This window comes from Aulonocara sp. 'chitande type north' Nkhata Bay, linkage group LG22 (assembly GCF_057382095.1).
Source record: "Aulonocara sp. 'chitande type north' Nkhata Bay isolate Kocher_YH1m ecotype deep benthic linkage group LG22, A_spYH_male_GT1.1, whole genome shotgun sequence".
Lineage (NCBI taxonomy): Eukaryota > Metazoa > Chordata > Actinopteri > Cichliformes > Cichlidae > Aulonocara > Aulonocara sp. 'chitande type north' Nkhata Bay.
In genome coordinates this window covers 8,739,100-8,758,386 of record NC_141364.1, presented here as the reverse complement: position 1 = coordinate 8,758,386, position 19,287 = coordinate 8,739,100, and the positions used below count along the sequence as shown (strand labels likewise).

The window sequence follows — 19,287 nt, the reverse complement described above, 5'->3', positions numbered from 1 at the left end:
TTTACTGTTGTGTGACTTTCAGTGAGTCTGAAAGAAACTTTTCACAAGATTCAAAATAGAAAGCATTTCCTGTCAAACAGAAAGAAGAGGAGGGCTTTAAAAACCTCCTGCCACAAAATGATTTCCGGTCTCTTAAATTCACAAACAGACATAATCCAAAATGAATTCCTATGACAAGAAATTTTCACATTGTCCAGTGTTGGTCTTGTGTCACAGACGTTTCAGGCTGACTCTGTCTAATGGAAACAGAAAGAGTCCTGTCCACCACCTTGATCTTGGGCTCAGCTTTCATTACTAACAAAATGGTCTGACACACACTGGTATCTTGACACAATCTCCCACTGATCCATTCAGCCACAAAAATCCAGCATATTTGTTTGTCGTTTAATAATGACTCAGGGTTCGTGAATATCATCGAGCATCATTTACTTCGAAACAAAGCAACCATTACACGTTAGTCATCACATTCCAGGGGGCGGGTCCCTTTTCTCTTGCCCCGTCTCACTGCGTGCATGCGCAGCATACTAATACGGAACAGGTATATTAAAGCAGCATTAATGAACAACATTGGTCAGATGTTCTACATCCCCTCTCTTTAGCTTATGGCTGTATAAACTGCTAACAACACCTTTAGCAATAACACATTAACAACATGTCCATATCATAACATTCTAGCCTAAACATTAACGAATTACTTCACACCTTGAACTGTGTCATTGGTAAGGACACGGTGAGCATTTAACTTTGCTGACATCACATCACGTGTACTGTCCACTTTTTTTTTTCTTTCGTGTTACAGTCCATCTCTTATGCCTTAGTGTTCATACTTGGGGTTTGGTTTGCAGACTCTCCCATATCGTGTGATGTAAGCATCACGTGCCGGGCGACAGGGGGACTGGACTGGGGCTTGTGTGAAGTGTTGCGTGTGGCTATGTGTTTGTTCGTCGGTGTGTGTCACGGGTTCTTGGATGTGCTGTGGGGAGTCAGTGGTTGGTGGTTGGGCTGCGGTGTAATCATCACGGGAATCTCCGTGTGGTGGTGGCGGTTCAGAGACTGGGAGGATATGTCTGCGGTTTCGCCTGTACTCTCCAGCTCCTGACTGGACGATGTACGATCTGGGCTCTTTGCAGGCTTCCTTGATGGTTCCTAAGGAGTCATGTCCTTGACGCGTTTGCATCCGCACAACCTCACCTGGCATGAGGGGGCAGAGGGGTCTGCTGGACTTGTCATAGTATCTCTTTTGTGCCTGGCGCTTGTGAAGTAGGTTTGTTTTAACTGTTTTGTTGCTTTTGGGGCTGGGAACGAGCAGACGTCTACACATGGGTAGGGTCGTGCGCGTCTGTCTTGACATCAGCCTTTCAGCTGGGGAACCTAGTGTGTTGTCACGTGGCACGTTGCGGAGATTGAGTAGGTTAAGGAAGACATCCGTTCCATCTCTCTTTGATCTTTCCATCAATTGCTTTGCACTGCGAACCGCACGTTCAGCCAATCCATTGGCCTGCAGGTATTCTGGGCTACTTGTCACATGAACAAAGTCCCATGCTGAAGCAAAGTCTGCAAAGCGTTGGCTGGTGAACTGAGTGCCGTTGTCTGATATTACTTTGTGCGGGCTGCCATGGACAGAAAAGTGTCTTTTGAGCTTTGTGATGACAGTGTTGGCGGTTAGGTCTGGAAGCAGGTCTACTTCGACCCAACCTGAGTAAGAGTCGACTACAACCAGGTGATGTTGACCGTTCCACTCGAAGATGTCGGTGGCGACGGTTGACCAGGGTAGGTCCGGCACTGGATGTAGCTTTAATGGCTCTTTCTGTTGATGTGGCCTTGTGCTGTTGCACACTGGACACGCAGCTGTTTCTTGCTCAATATCTGCTGTCATTGTGGGCCAAAACACAATGCCACGGGCCCTGCGTTTGGTAGCTTCCATGCCTGGGTGCCCTCTGTGGAGGATGACGATATAATCTTTTTGCAAAGATTTGGGAATCACTGTTTTCAGCCCTTTCATGACAATGCCATCTTCCAGATTGAGTTCGTCTCGATATGGGTGGTATTGACGAAGTTCTGTGGGCAGCTGAGTTTGTCTGCAAGGCCATCCTCTCATTATGACAGTGCTCAGTTTCTGTAGCTCTGGATCTGAGGCAGTGTGTTCCTTTAGCTGCATCAGCCTGTAAGAAGAGATTTGCTGGATCGACATGATCTCGTAGTCAGCTGTTTCATCACTGTTCTGATCCGTCGAGGGTGTGGGAGCACGGGATAAAGTGTCGGCGAGGTACATCTGCGAGCCTTTTTTGTACACTATCTGAAAGTTGTACTTTTGTAGCCTAAGCATCATGCGTTGCAGTCTGGCTGGAGCTGAATGTATTGGCTTGTTCAAGATAGTGACTAATGGCTGATGATCAGTTTCAATTTGGATTTGTTTCCCATAGATGTAATCATTAAACTTGGAACAACCAAATACGACTGCAAGAAGCTCCTTCTCAATCTGTGCATAGCGCGTTTCTGTCTGTGTCAGAGTACGAGATGAGTAGGCAATCGGGGCGCCTTCTTGGAGGCATGCAGCCCCGAGTCCATACTGCGATGCGTCACACGTTAGCGTGACGGGTTTCTTTACGTCGTAGTATCTGAGGGTAGGAGGACTGGTCAGGCTTCGTTTTAAAGCATCGAATGCATCTTGATGCTGCTTGAGCCAACACCACTGTACGTCTTTGCACGTTAGCTCCCGAAGTGGGGCTGAAAGCTCGCTGAAATTAGGAATGAACTTTCCTAGGTAATTAATCATCCCTAAGAAGCGTTGGAGAGCTGTGACGTTTTCAGGTGTGGGCATCTCTTCAATTGCTTTGGTCTTTGCTGGGTCCGGCTTCAAGCCCTCGCTTGTGAAGACGTGGCCAACGTAGCAGGCTTCTTTGAGACTGAATTTGCACTTCAGGGGGTTAAGTCTCAGCTTGACTTCCCTTGCACGATCGAGTACTTTTCTGAGATTGTGTTCATGCTCTTTCATATCTCTTCCACCGATGAGTATGTCGTCGACAATGATAGCACAGGGGTATCCAGCAAAGATCTGCTCCATTGCACGCTGGAACACCTCACTGGCTGAGTTTATTCCATATGGCATTCTTAGAAAGCGGAATCTGCCAAACGGTGAGGTGAAAGTTGTGAGCATGGATGATTGGTGGTCAAGTGTTATCTGCCAAAAGGAGCATTTCGCATCCAAGACGGAAAAGACTTTGGAGTTAGGCATTTGGGCGGCTATCTCCTCTATAGTACGCATAGGATGATGTGGGCGTTTTAGTGCTTTATTCAAGTCTCTTGGATCGATGCAGAGTCTGATCTCATCTGAATTTTTCTTGTGGGTCGCCACCATGGACGACACCCATTCTGTTGGCTCTGTGACAGGGGTGATCACACCCAACTCGACCATACGGGTTAATTCTGCTCTAACCTAGCATTGGAACCGGTATTTTGCGTGCTGGCTTTATTACTGGTGTGACTTCTGGGTCTATTTTCATGGAATAGGTAACCGGAAGTTTACCTTCGAAGAGGTCTGAATACTCTGAGAAGATCTGTTCTGAAAAGGTGCTTTCCACTTCCTTAGTCACGTGGTGGACTTCTTTGTTTAGTGTGATTAATTGTAAGTGAAGTGAGTCTGGTAAGCCAAGTAGGGGTTGTACGTCTCGTTTCACTATGAAGAACTGCAGAGGGTAGTCCTTGCCTGCAGAGTGGCATGAGAGTGTTGCTGTGCCAGCTGTTTGGATTTCCTCTCCCCCATATGCCACCAGTTTAGTGTTTCGTGATGGCATGAGTTTTTCATCATGTCTCAGTTGTTCAAAAAGGTTAGCTGGCATGACATTACATTTGGCGCCAGTGTCCACTTTGAGCTCTAAGGGTTTTCCATTAATATGCACCGTGGTGAAAATGTCATTTTTGTATGGAAAGCAGGGATTTATAGTGTCTATGTCAATTCCATTCACATAGAACATTTCTTCATCGCTGCCGTGCGCCTGCATTTCAATGTGGTTTACGGGTCTCTTTTTGAATTGCCGTGTTTGTGATGACTTGCAGCATTTCTGGAAATGATTCCATTTTTGGCACTTATGGCATTGCTGGCCATATGCTGGGCATTTGTCCCTTTTTGCCTCGTGGCTGCCCCCGCAGTTGTTACAGTTTGTGATTGCGTGAGCGAGCCTATGTTCTGGATGCGTTGCACGCCGTACATTGCCTGTCTTTGTCTTGACTTTGTGTGGATGTTTTTTCTTTATTGTGTGATGCAAAGTGTCGACCTTTGCTGCCATTTGCTTTGGAGCCGCTAGAGCTTTCGTATGTCGATCTGTCTGCTCGAATATCTGGCACATTTCAATTGCTTTGCTCAAAGTTAAGTCGCTGTCGCGCAGCAATTGCTTTCTCATGCTGTCGCTGTTTATGCCACAAACGAGTCTCTCTGATGAGCTCGTCTTTAAGCTGGCCAAATTTACAACTGCCTGCCTTACTTTTTAAGTCACTCACATAAGACTCAATTGTTTCATCTGGCCGTTGGTTTCTGGTGTTAAACTTGTGCCTTTCCATTGTTATGTTTGTTTGGGGATTACAGAGTTCACGAAATTTGCGCTTTAGACATTCCGGGTCTTCTCTCGATTCTGCTTCGGTCACCAGTCGTCTGTGTTCTCCTTCCCCCGCGTGCGCAGCGGGTGTATAAACGAATGCGCGCTCCCGCTCGATGGCTTCAGAGCCGGCTAGGTTTAGCAGGATGAACGCTCTGGTCCGAGCATCCTTATCGGAATGAGCAGCGGCTATAAATATGTCATATTCCTGCTCAAAATACGCCACTTCTCGGCGATGTTTCCACAAAACACCAATGGGTCTGGTCTACGGAATCCGTCCGACATGGTCGTTGACGTTTAATAGTCTCTTGCTACGATAGCCTAGCAACGCTAGCTGGTTACTTGCTTGCTTCGTCCGTAAAGTGTTGGGAAAACTTTAGTCTTACCACTCCGTCAGCAGTGCTGGAGTAGATGACCGAACCACAACTTCTGACACCATGTTTGTCGTTTAATAATGACTCAGGGTTCGTGAATATCATCGAGCATCATTTACTTCGAAACAAAGCAACCATTACACGTTAGTCATCACATTCCAGGGGGCGGGTCCCTTTTCTCTTGCCCCGTCTCACTGCGTGCATGCGCAGCATACTAATACGGAACAGGTATATTAAAGCAGCATTAATGAACAACATTGGTCAGATGTTCTACAATATTCAAGTGCAGAAAGTGGACACAACAACATAAATAACTCTACAACATGAAGCTGCCAGACACAGAAATTAAAACCAACCAGACAGGAAGCACAAGACTTGTTGCATCCGATAACAAATTAAAAAAAACACACACACACACACACACACACACACACACACACACACACACACACACACACACACACACACACACACACACACACACACACACACACACACAGTTAGCAACAGTTCCTCAGTTTGTTCTGCTGTTGACCTTTGCCTTAAATGCTTGAAACTTTCAAAGCTAATTGAGTTCTCTCTTTTTTTCTATAGTCAAATGATATCATTGGTTTTAGTTTTACGTTATTTTAAGTTATAACACTGGCATGTACACAGAGCTTTTCTAATCTTACAAACCACTCAGTCTACTTACACTACAAATAAGAATGCAGGCAGTTTAGAGTAATAGAATAACCTAAAATGCAGATCTGTGGACCGTTCGTGACGCCATGTTAAAACTGTCTCTCCATTGTAAGAACTGCAGTCCTGTAAACATTAACTTTTTATAAATCATTTGACAACCAGCAGAAAGTTTTTGTAGTATTTAGAGCCATAGTGAGATATTTCTTTAAACAATGTATTTTTATTAAGAGTTTTTTCTTCATACATATAAACAGAAAGAGAAGAAAAGGGTTACATATGATCTGTACATTTGGGGTAGTTAGCCCAACACTTCCCACTTAGCAAAATTGGTATGGCCTAGATCTGGCCCACACAATGTGCTTACACAAGGCCCACATACCGCAAAGATTGACAGCCCTTTGGTGGCCCAGATCTGGTTTGCCAGATGTGGCCCCACACATGGGCCAGCACAAGGCCACTTGCAGACACACTGGTGGTTCTGTGTTGGCCCATGTGTGGACTACCTCTGGCAAACCTAATCTTGGCCACCAAAGGGCCGTCATTCTTTCCGGTATGTGGGCCATGTGTAAGTTGTGTGCAGCCACGGACCAGTTGTAGACACACTGTTCTGTGCTGCCCAGATGTCAGCCTATTGTGTACTTTAATCAAGCCATGTCATAACAATATGTGCCAGAACATGCAAAAGTAACATGATGAAACTCAATGAATGGACTGACTCTTATATAGCACTTTTCTAGTCTCCCAGATTACTCAAAGTGCTCTGTACAACATGCCACATTCACACACTTTCTCTAAACTGAAAGAGACTGGGACAAGAGACAAGACCAGCACATGTGGATCAGTGAGGCTTCAGCAGTTTTGCATCTGTCACAAACAATATGGAGAGAATGTGGGATAGATACAAGTTAATCTGGATTTTGAGAAATGGGTTCTTTGCACCACTGCAAACTGGATTAAACCAGGGCGGGCACATAATGATGTTGTGTTTACGTGTTTGAATATGGAGGCACATGTTTCGTCAGAGATTGTCATGTCTAAATCTTCTACTACAGTGTCTTGAGTTTTGATGAGGTATGTGTCAAGTTTCATAGTAAGATATTTCTTTAAAACAGATGGGCATGCTGCCCTCTTCTGGTGTAAGTACAATTTTATTTATATAGCACATTTCTAGATAAAAGATCTCAAACTGCTTCCCAAAGTATAAAACAAAAACAGAAGTTAATAAAATGCAATTCTAAAAAGATGTGTTTTTAGTTGTTTTTTTAAAAGTGACCACTGAGTCTGCAGATCTTGAATTCCGAGGAAGAGAGTTCCACAGTCTGGCGGCCACAGTGGCAAAAGCTCTACCACCCTTGGTTTTCAGCCTTGTATGCTGAATAACAAGTAGGCCCTGTTCACAAGGCCTCAGGGACCTACTAGGGACATAGGGCTGTAAAAGTTCAATGATGTACACTTGTGCTTGTCCTTGAAGAGCTTTAAATGTCAGAACGAGTACCTTAAAATGGACTCTAAATTCAACGGGGAGCCAGTGCAGCTGTATAAGCAACAGTGTCACATTGGACTACTTAGATGTTTTTGTCAGAAGCCTTGCAGCAGCATTTTGGACAACCTGCAGACGCTCCAGGGAGTTTTTGTTTAGACATGTAAACAGTGAATTACAGTAGTCCAATCGTGATGAAATGAATGCATGAATAACAATCTCCAGTTCAGTATGAGATACTATAGGGCTCAATTTAGAGATGTTTCTTAAATGATAGAAGCAGGAAAGAACCAGAGATTTGATGTGAACATCCAGAGTAAGAGCAGAATCAAAGGTTACCCCGAGGTTCCCGATAGACGATTTCACAAATGTTGAAAGAGGACCAAGTGTCACGGTCCGCTGTGACGGACCGAGTGGAGAATGCGTGTAATGGACCCAGGTGCGTACACAAGTGAGCAGACGGGAGTGAGCTTTAACAGAAGGCGAGCCTTTAATATGGCTGAAAACAAGGTGTACAAATACAGCAGGGATAACGTGGCTAAACAGAAACCTAAACTGGGAACAAACGATGGTGAGGCTATGGCTTGGAAGACAACAGACCAGGCATGGAAACACGGAGGGTGGGAACACAGACGACGCAACACAGACTGTAAGAAACACAGAGACTAAATACACATGAGGGATGATCAGGGGAAGTGGCCACACATGGGAACGCAGCTGACACACATGAACTTAACGACAGGACAGGAGGAGTGAAACTGAATACACAGACAGTGAATGCAGGCCTTCAAAGTAAAACAGGAAACATGAGACACGAACCGGGGAGACGTAGTACAGGGGGAGGTGACAATACTGACAGCATGAACTTGACAGTACAAGACGCACAGACATAAACACACGAAGGGCAAGGGAGACGTAATGCAAGGGTGATATATACAAATGGCTGGACTACCTTAATGAACCTAAACAATCAATAAACATCAAAATAGACTAAACACAAAACACCGGGTCGCACGACCCAGGACCATGACACCAAGAGCATTTATTATGTTAGGTACATGTCTGTCCGGAGCACATACAAGGACTTCAGTCTTTTCTTCATTAAGTTGGAGGAAGTTGTCAGCGATCCAGCCTTTGATGGATTCTAAGCACACATTTAGAATCTGCAGCTTAGAAACATCTTCAGGTTCAAAAGAAATATATAACTGGATGTCATCTGCGTAGCAGTAGTAGCAAATGTCCTCAAAGGGCTCAAAACATGCTGGAGAGGAAGTAGATATATTAAAAACAATAAGGGCCCCAGCACAGAACCTTGTGGCACACCATAAGACAGGGATGTGTACTTAGAGACCGCGACAGAAAAATATTGTTCATAGAGATACTATGAAGCAGAGTTGCAGTCTTACACGCCTCTCTGCAGCTTCTCTCTTCCTGCTACCCCCCCAAAAACCCATCTCCATAGAGACTGTGCCAGCTCCCAAACAGACAAAAACAAACTAAAAACCAGCAACAAACAACTTAAACATAAACAATTACAAAGAAAGAACAATAAAGTATCCACATCTGAACCAAAGAGTAAAACAGTGAAATGTGGATTATTAAATATTAGGTGATCAATTGATCAACAAATCGATTCACTCTGCCTTACAGAAACCTGGTTGCAGCAGGATGATTATTGTGGGTGATTTTAACATCCATGTAGATTCTAAAAATGACAGCCTCAACATGGCATTTAATCTGTTATTAGACTCAACTGGTTTCTCTCAAAATGTAAAAGAACCCACCCACCACTTTAATCACACTCTAGATCTTGTTTTAACATATGGCATAGAAACTGAACATTTAACAGTGTTTCCTGAAAACCCTCTCCTGTCTGATCATTTCCTGATAACATTTACAATAATTGATTACACAGCAGTGGAGAGTAGACTTTATCAAAGTAGATGTCTTTCTGAAAGCGCTGTAACTAAGTTTAAGAATATAATCCACCCACTGTTATCATCTTCAATGCCCTGTACCAACATAGAGCAGAGCAGCTATCTGAACGCTACCCCAACAGAGGTCAATTATCTTGTTAATAATTTCACCTCCTCACTACGTATGACTCTGGATACTGTAGCTCCTGTGAAAACTAAGGTCTCTAATCAGAAGTACCTGACTCCGTGGTATAATTCTCAAACACGTACCCTAAAGCAGATGACTCGTAAGCTGGAGAGGAAATGGCGTGTCACAAATTTAGAGGATCATCATTTAGCCTGGAGAAATAGTTTGCTGCTTTATAAGAAAGCCCTCCACAAAGCCAGAACATCTCACTATTCGTCACTGATTGAAGAAAATAAGAACAACCCTCAGTTTCTCTTCAGCTCTGACTGTTTTGGAGTGTAATTTGTTTCATAGTTAGATGCCTGACTGACAACTGTATAAAACGAAAACTACACACAATATTCGAAGCACATTGCGCACACTATGGGAATTTACGACTGTGCGTAAATTCCCCCTAATTTTGGTATGATCCGAGCTTGGGCACTAGGCGACTAAGCGAGGGGGCGGGGGGAGCTACTGCCTGCGAGTGTGCTGTTGGAAATGTGCAGCCAGGGAGACAGAGGAGAGCTTCAGTTTGACCAGGAAGCAAATCATCCGTACTGGACAAATAATGTAAATACGACGGTTTATCACAAAAGATTGATATCAAACTGATCACTTGACCCATATTACGTTACTTGCTCTTTGAGTGAATCAACAAATGGCGAAATGAAAAGCCGAACAACAACAATACTGTTTTTTAGAGAGTCTTAGCTTAGGCCTACATGTGTGTTTATTTCATATTTTCAGTTATTACCCTCCATGGCTAAATAAAGCTCTCTAAATCGGTTTCAGGTATGTACTGATGAACACAACAATGGACATAAGGGGCTTCTTTCAAGAAAAAACTCAGGTAGATGTTATTTTATATATTATGCTTTGTATGTTGTTTAGTATATTTCTATGCAAAACAAGAGCATTTTCAGCACACAGCAGTATATTCACAGTTGAAACCAGATATTTACATACACTTTTTTTTTTACTGTTACTGTTAAACATCAATTTAGAGTAAACTTGTTTTGTTTTAAGATAAATAAATATTGAAATATCATTTGAATTAGTTAAATGTCAGAATAACGAGAGAAAGAGCTGTCTATTTTAATCACTTTCATCAAATTTAGGAGTACATCTACAATAAGTTTATTGTTAATTAATAAGAAACTCCAGACGATTCCATTCTGAGCTTAAGAAGCTTCTGATAGGTTAGTAGAGTCCATGTGAGTAAATTGGTGGCACACCTGTGGATGCATATAAGGCAAAACACAGAGCCTGTTTCTTTGACATGGGAAAATCAAGAGATGTCAACCAAAACACCAGGAAAAGAATTGTGGAGCTCCATAAGTGTGGCTCAATTGTGAATACAATTTGGGTAATACAGACTATTTCTCTCTTTACTCTTAATTTTAACAATTTCTTAAAATATTTATTAATGTAAAAAAAATAAACAGTCTGATGTGATGTTACAATTAAAAAAGTGTTTGTGTTTTTATCTGAAGAGTGTGTAAATATCTGGTTTCAACTGTATATTTGATGATGTTGGTGTTTGGCTTGATTGTCAGCACAAAGAGGGTAAGAGAGGAGCAGAGAGGGAACAAGAGCAGGTGAGACATGTCAGACATTCTCTGAATATTTGCTTAGTCATTCTTTTATTGTTTTTATGTTTTCATTGCAAGAAACTTTATTTCAATTGGTGAAACAAGGCAGCAAGGACTGAAGTGTAGTAAAAGAAACTTTACAGGTTTTAAGAGGTTTAATATTTTTGGTTAATGTGAGCATGATCAAAACCCTGAAAATGGATTTCAGCTCTACTATAACAGTCTACATTGTTAAGCTGTGGTAAATGAAGGCTGCCTATGGACATCAGATGTCATACAAATCTCTGCATGCCTACTGACTGTTTCAACCAAGAGTATAAGTATAATGGAGAGTCCCGCCTTTGGTCAGGAAGCAGTCATGCTGATAGGTTCCCACCTTGAGCTGCCTTTGGCAGACTCCCAGCTGATCATCAAAGACCAAGTCTACGTCATAAACCTCGAGGGTCAGCGTGTCATTTTCCTCAGTGTAGAAATAGGAGAATTCCTCTTCCCACCAGGGGTTCGGGTCATTGTAGCGAACAGATGTTTTACCCAGAGAAGTAGAACCAGAGGACACTGTGACATAGGCATCTGTGGTTAACAGGACAACGGTGGGAAGATCAGTCGCTCGCAGATCATACACCTTGAGTTGGGCTTCGACCATGATTGAACTGCACATGAGCAGCAAAAGGACGAGGGGCACACTAGAGTCCATGGCTTTGCTGGAGGCTGTGGAGAAGGAACAATAGAGCTTTAAAATTTTAGCCAGGATACCTGGATCGACACAGTCAGCCTTGTGAGGGTCTATTTTATATTGGAACACATTTATGCAATCCTCAGCATTGTCTACATATATATTCTCTGTGGACATTGCAGTGAACGGTGTTCCTGAGTCTGTACAGACATTTTCACTAAACAACTGTGTATGTTTTTAATGCAGTGCTCCATATCAACTCTCTTCTCCTTTACTTCTCTCATAACTACTTCACAGTAGACTCCACTCTTAAAATTAAATGCATCTTGTGGCGGAGGTGTGGTCCGGGGCGCGGCTGCAGGGGAGAAGTGGTGCAGTGAGCTCAACGGGGCGGTGCTGGTGAGAACAGCTGATGGCGATTTGGACTGATGGTGGTTTTCCTTCCTTTTATATAGTGAGGTGGAGAGGAGCGGAGGAGGAAGACGCTGCGGGAACCGACCGCTGTCAGACGGTGTTCTGTTATAATTCCGTGGACACTCTCAATAAATGTGGAATCTGATGATAACAACCTGTGTGTGGGTGTATCTGTGCATAGCATACGTCACACATCTATTGGTAACAGTAAAACTGAGTGATCCACTTCCACTAGCCAGTAGTTTGGAAACAGCAAAGTAAGCCACCATTACAACCTTTACAACCTTTACAGTCAACATAACAAAAAAGTATATAAAATCACAAATACCTAACATTAAACAGGAAAAAAAGGTTTGACAAATCAGAGACCTGTAGAAATGCTATGTATAGTCCTGATCCCCCAAAAGAAAGAAGCTTATTCCTTTGTTATTTAATATTAAACAATATTTTGAATATTGAGTGAATTTTCCATGGGCACAGTTCAGGTATTCTTTGGGTTTCAGGAAAGTGCTTTAGGATTTTTCATGCTATGTGTAACATGTCTTATTGCCTATTCACAGTCAATTCTGTGTGTTATAGGAAAAAAGCTTTTTCAAAGCAAAATGTTTTCTGTTGTCTTCACATTATAAAACATTTAGCATAACTAAAAACAGTAACAACATGATCCAACTCAGCGGTCTCCAACCTTTTTTGCGTCACGGACCGGTTTATGCCCGACAATATTTTCACGGACCGGCCTTTAAGGTGTCGCGGATAAATACAACAAAATAAAACTAGTACTGGTACCAAAAAAAAGAAGATTTATTCATAACACACGTGAAAAGACCCAGGAAAACCAAGTAAACGATAAAAATGATAACAAAATAACGCTGAAAACCGATAAAAACTCTGAAAACTATACATTTCACATCTGAGCCTCAACTCTCGCGGCCCGGTACCAAACTACTCACGGACCGGTACCAGCCCGGGGGTTGGGAACTGCTGATCTAACTCATCTGGGAATTATGAGTTTGGATCCATCTTAGTAAATCAGAGGGTCACAAATGGCTTTTAGAGCACATGTTATTCTGATTGGATTAGAACAAGGAAAACGTTACACTGTAGACTTTTAATTTGAGCAGAAAGCAAGAAGCAGTTCTAAACTCTTACCTGTAGCTAGGTCTTGTCTCTCGCCACGTTACCTGCTGTTCAGGATGTTTTAGAGGCTGACTTATCAGCTTTATGTCAACAATACACTGGCCACACAACCTGCTCAACTCCCATGATTATATAATATGTCCGAATTGGAACATCTGCTTATGGTGTCTTGTTTGGCCACCTTCTCCAAACTCTCAGAGTGCTGTGAAACCGTGTCACATCCAACTTGTTGCATAGGCCACTGTTGTCACTTGATCCTCCTTAGCTGTTAGTTTTCAGTGTGCAGGGCAGTACAGTTTGTTTGTTTTTACAGTCTAGGTATGCATGTGAGGAAGTAAAAAAGACAAAAATTTGTAACAGCCAGGCAGAAGCTGATTTTGTGAAGAGTGAATAATGGATTTAAATGCTGACAAAATGGGACGTGGAAAATAACTTGAGTAAACCAAAAACGAGCCTTTATTGTGGCTGATACCAAAACACAAGAAACAAGGCGAGGTAAATATCCTTCGTGGTCCAACCTATCCCAGAATTCATAGTGAGCCATCCGTCCACAACCATGTGCCACCTTTATATTGTTAAATTGTTTGTTTGATATGCTTTTACATTTTCATGTGAAGCACTTTGTTATAGTTTCTTGTCTTAAAAAGTGCTATATAAATAAATTTTACTTACTTACTTACTATTCAACTCAAGCAGCTGAAGTTGTAGGATTAACAGATGCATATTAAATGATTTAAAATCCACAACTTACCTTATATAGATATACACTAACAGTCAAAAGTTTGAACACAGCTTCTCATTTAATGTTTTTTCTATATTTTTACTACTTTCTACATAGTAGAAACAAACGGAAGACATCAGATATATGAAGCAAGATATATGGAATTATGTAACAAAGAAAAAAATGATAAATAACTCTAAATGTGTTTTATATTTTAGATTCGTGAATGTAGACACCCTTTGCCTTCTCTCAGTGAGCTTCATGATGTAGTCACCTGAAATGGTTTCACTTCACAGGTGTGCCTTGTCAGGGTTCATTTGTGGAATTTCTTGCCTTCTTAATGGGGTTGGGACCATCACTTGTCTTGTGGAAAAAGTCAAGCTAGTACACAATACAATACAATTTTATTTGTATATCACATTTAAAAACAAGAGGTATGCCAAAGTGCTTCATAGAACCAATTAAGAGCAATAACAGGTACAAATACACTGACAGGTGGGAGACATAACTAACCAATAATACAACAGACACAGTAGGCACAAGCCAAAAGGCTGAAGGTTAAATCATTATAAACATTAATCAGAGCAAAACGATAAAATGCAGTACACTTACAAATGCGGGCTCTAGGCAGCCGGGAAGGCTAGGCTAAATAAACACGTTTTTAATTGAGATTTAAAAGATTGAATTGGATCAGACACTCGAATAGCTTGAGGGAGATTATTCGAGAGGTAGGGTGCAACAGAGGCAAATGTGCGGTCACTTCTGGTCTTAAGCCGAGATCTAGGTCCCACCAGGAGCATTTGGCCTACTGATCTAAGCGCTCTCCTAGGGGTATAAAGGCTGAGGAGATCAGTAAGATAGCTGGGCACGGTATTATTTATGATTTTAAAAGTGATCAATAAGATTTTAAAATCAATACAATATTTAATAGCCAGTGCATGTCAGAAAGAACTGGAGTAGTAGACTCAAACCTACCAGTCCCAGTTAAGAGACGCGCAGCAGCATTTTGAACAAGCTGCAGTTTGTGAACTAGGGCAGCAGAGGTGACAGCCCTATTTGACAACTGTTAGAATTCATATTATGACAAGAACCAATCAGCTATGTAAAGAGAAACAACAGTCCTTCATTACTTTATGAACTGAAGGTCAGTTAGTCCAGAAAATTGCTAAAACTTTGAATGTGTCCCCAAGTACAGTTGCAAAAATCATCAAGTGTTAGGACGAAACTGGTTCACATGAGGAAAGGAAGACCAAGAATCACCTCTGCTGCTGAGGATAAATTCATCTGAGTCACCAGCCTCAGAAATCCCAAGTTAACAGAACCTCAGATTAGAGCCCAGATAAATGCCACACGGCGTTACAGTAGCAGACATAGCTCTACATCAACTGTTCAGAGGGGACTGTGTGAATCATGGTCAAATAGCTGCCCAGCTGGTTTGCGTTTAGTTGGACCATTTCAGGTGACCACTGAGAGAATGCCAAGAGTGTGCAACGCAGGAATCAAAGCAAAGGGTGGCTATTTTGAAGAATCTAAAATATGAAACATTTTGAGTTATTTCACACTTTTTTGTTCAATACATATGTGATCATTCATAGTTTTGATGCCTTCAGTGAGAATCTAAAATGTAAATATTCATGAAAATAAAGAAAAACCATCAAATGAGTGCGTGTCCAAACCTTTGACTGGTAGTCTGTGTCTTGCTATCACTGTCACTGTCTCTGTTGCTCATTCACTCTTCCTCTTACTGGCTGCTGATGTCACTTTTCACCCTCACAGTCAGCTGCTCAAAATCCAACTCCTTCTCTGGGCCCCAGCAGCTACTGAAATACTGAAATAGGGCAGGCATGATTAAAATGATGGATCCCGGCTGTCTCGGCCAGCCTCCCCTATCACTGCCCCTGAACACACTGGACTGCCCCTCCCTTGTAGCCGAGCTGCAGACCAAACTGCCACACATATGTATTTTTAATAATTTCCCTTTGACTTGCTGGGTTTTATAGTTGCTTGGTTGTGATATTTGGTTCAGAAGCAGTCAGTGAAACCCATTCCACAGCTGGCTGAGAATCAAGATCATCATTTTGATAGAATTTTGAGTTCCTTGGAAATCCTGTGTATTCTCAAAATGGAGAACATCATGAGCATGCTGATCATCCTGCACCCATCACTCAGGCAAGAACCTAAACCCCAGCCTCCAGAGTTGAATGTGGGCCTCGTGCAGCCCCAGCCTCACTGTAACCTCGGTATCACGAGTATCATTTGCAACTTGGGCAGCCTGGACAGCTTGCATATCCAGGGCCAGTCTTTACTATTTAATGGTTTCTGTTGTTTCTTGGCTGGCTTTTCATTTTGCGATTCATGACGTTTTGTTTTTTATTACAACATAAAAGCTTGGCCCAATTTAAGTCATGCAACAGGACAATGACTATTTTCATCTCTCTGTTGAAGATAAACATCACAGTCAACAATGAAACATATTCACTGGATTAAAACGATGGTGCTGCTCTATTTTTACCTGTTACCATGGTGAATCCTGATATCACAGATAGATTTAGTGTGCATCTTTCCGTATATGTTTAGTATGCGTGTCTTATCATTTCCTGTTTTAATGTGAAGGTTTATTTTCTTGTATGTGATCACTCTGAAACACTTAAAGCCTTCATTGGAATATGAAAAATAACAAACACAATGAGAAGAAATGTCACGCAGTGGCGGTCCTAACCTGTTTGGCGCCCTGGGCGAAGACTCCCTCTGGACCGCCCCGCCCTCTCCTCCCTGTGCCGCAAGCAGCAGGCGCACCTCGCAAACGGAGGGCGCCCTTACTCCCACTATAAAGCCATAAAAAGGACAAAAAGGATTGTCCCAGTTTCTGGAACCTCAGAGGGGACTGGGGGCTTTGATGTTTCACTCCAGAATTTGTTTTTTTAACCATTCAGAGGTGGATTTGTTGCTGTGTTTTTGATCATTTCCCTGTTGCACAAGTTTGCTTGAGCTTCAAGGCACAAACCGATGGTCAGGCATTCTTAAAGTGACTTATTATTAATTCCATGTATGTATATGAACATACAGTCACTTCATGTTTCATTCAATTTATCCTAGTAACCATAGGCTTATTCTCATATAAACATTAATTTCAACACAACTTCTTTTTAATTCAAATGGATAGAAATATTTAATCTCTTCAAAAATCTGTTTGTCAGTCACAATATTCTCAATATGTTTCTTTTATTAAATCATACATGTCAGACATTCTCTGAATATTTGCTTAGTCATTCTTTTATTTTTTCATGTTTTCATTGCAAGAAACTTTATTTCAATTGGTGAAACAAGGCAGCAAGGACTGAAGTGTAGTAGAAAAACTTTACAGGTTTTAAGAGGTTTAATATTTTGGGTTAATGTGAGGATGATCAAAACCCTGAAAATGGATTTCAGCTCTACTATAACAGTCTACATTGTTAAGCTGTGGTAAATGAAGGCTGCCTATGGACATCAGATGTCATACAAATCTCTGCATGCCTACTGACTGTTTCAACCAAGCGTATAAGTGTAATGGAGAGTCCCGCCTTTGGTCAGGAAGCAGTCATGCTGATAGGTTCCCACCTTCAGCTTCCTTTTGCAGACTCCCAGCAAATCATCAAAGACCAAGTCCAAGTCATAAACCTTGAGGGTCAGCGTGTCATTTTCCTTAATGTTGAAATAGGAGAATTCCTCTTCCCACCAGGGGTTTGCGTCATTGTAGCGTACAGATGTTTTACCCAGAGAAGTAAAACCAGAGGACACCTTGACATAGGCATCTGTGGTTAACAGGACAACGGTGGGAAGATCAGTCGCTCGCAGATCATACACCTTGAGTTGGGCTTCGACCATGATTGAACTGCACATGAGCAGCAAAAGGACGAGGGGCACACTAGAGTCCATGGCTTTGCTGGAGGCTGTGGAGAAGGAAAAGTAGATTTACATTTTAGCCAGGATACCTGGATCGACACAGTCAGCCTTGTGAGGGTCTATTTTATATTGGAACACATTTATGCAATCCTCAGCATTGTCTACATATATATTCTCTGTGGACATTGCAGTGAACAGTGTTCCTGAGTCTGTACAGACATTTTCACTAAACAACTGTGTATGTTTTTAATGCAGTGCTCCATATCAACTCTCTTCTCCTTTACTTCTCTCATAACTACTTCACAGTAGACTCCACTCTTAAAATTAAATGCATCTTGTGGCGGAGGTGTGGTCCGGGGCGCGGCTGCAGGGGAGAAGTGGTGCAGTGAGCTCAACGGGGCGGTGCTGGTGAGAACAGCTGATGGCGATTTGGACTGATGGTGGTTTTCCTTCCTTTTATATAGTGAGGTGGAGAGGAGCGGAGGAGGAAGACGCTGCGGGAACCGACCGCTGTCAGACGGTGTTCTGTTATAATTCCGTGGACACTCTCAATAAATGTGGAATCTGATGATAACAACCTGTGTGTGGGTGTATCTGTGCATAGCATACGTCACACATCTATTGGTAACAGTAAAACTGAGTGATCCACTTCCACTAGCCAGTAGTTTGGAAACAGCAAAGTAAGCCACCATTACAACCTTTACAACCTTTACAGTCAACATAACAAAAAAGTATATAAAATCACAAATACCTAACATTAAACAGGAAAAAAAGGTTTGACAAATCAGAGACCTGTAGAAATGCTATGTATAGTCCTGATCCCCCAAAAGAAAGAAGCTTATTCCTTTGTTATTTAATATTAAACAATATTTTGAATATTGAGTGAATTTTCCATGGGCACAGTTCAGGTATTCTTTGGGTTTCAGGAAAGTTCTTTAGGATTTTTCATGCTATGTGTAACATGTCTTCTTGCCTATTCACAGTCAATTCTGTGTGTTATAGGAAAAAAGCTTTTTCAAAGCAAAATGTTTTCTGTTGTCTTCACATTATAAAACATTTAGCATAACTAAAAACAGTAACAACATGATCCAACTCAGCGGTCTCCAACCTTTTTTGCGTCACGGACCGGTTTATGCCCGACAATATTTTCACGGACCGGCCTTTAAGGTGTCGCGGATAAATACAACAAAATAAAACTAGTACCGGTACTGAAAAAAAGAAGATTTATTCATAACACACGTGAAAAGACCCAGGAAAACCAAGTAAACGATAAAAATGATAACAAAATAACGCTGAAAACCGATAAAAACCCTGAAAACTATACATTTCACATCTGAGCCTCAACTCTCGCGGCCCGGTACCAAACTACTCACGGACCGGTACCGGCCCGGGGGTTGGGAACTGCTGATCTAACTCATCTGGGAATTATGAGTTTGGATCCATCTTAGTAAATCAGAGGGTCACAAATGGCTTTTAGAGCACATGTTATTCTGATTGGATTAGAACAAGGAAAACGTTACACTGTAGACTTTTAATTTGAGCAGAAAGCAAGAAGCAGTTCTAAACTCTTACCTGTAGCTTGGTCTTGTCTCTCGCCACGTTACCTGCTGTTCAGGATGTTTTAGAGGCTGACTTATCAGCTTTATGTCAACA

At 42.0% G+C, this 19,287-nt stretch overlaps 2 protein-coding genes across 2 annotated transcripts; both read right to left on the bottom strand.

The window, feature by feature from the left end:
• Positions 1-10,830: 10,830 nt before the first annotated feature.
• Positions 10,831-13,149, bottom strand: LOC147303451 (uncharacterized). The gene is made up of 2 exons (XM_086280139.1): positions 13,044-13,149; positions 10,831-11,515 (listed from the first exon to the last, which is right to left on the bottom strand). Exon 2 carries the CDS (start codon positions 11,499-11,501, stop codon positions 11,112-11,114), a length of 390 nt encoding a protein of 129 aa, XP_086136265.1. The 5' UTR covers positions 11,502-11,515; positions 13,044-13,149; the 3' UTR covers positions 10,831-11,111.
• Positions 13,150-17,007: 3,858 nt separating this feature from the next.
• Positions 17,008-19,287, bottom strand: LOC147303450 (uncharacterized). The gene is made up of 2 exons (XM_086280053.1): positions 19,207-19,287; positions 17,008-17,681 (listed from the first exon to the last, which is right to left on the bottom strand). The coding sequence occupies exon 2, from the start codon at positions 17,665-17,667 to the stop codon at positions 17,278-17,280; it is 390 nt and encodes a 129-aa protein (XP_086136179.1). The 5' UTR covers positions 17,668-17,681; positions 19,207-19,287; the 3' UTR covers positions 17,008-17,277.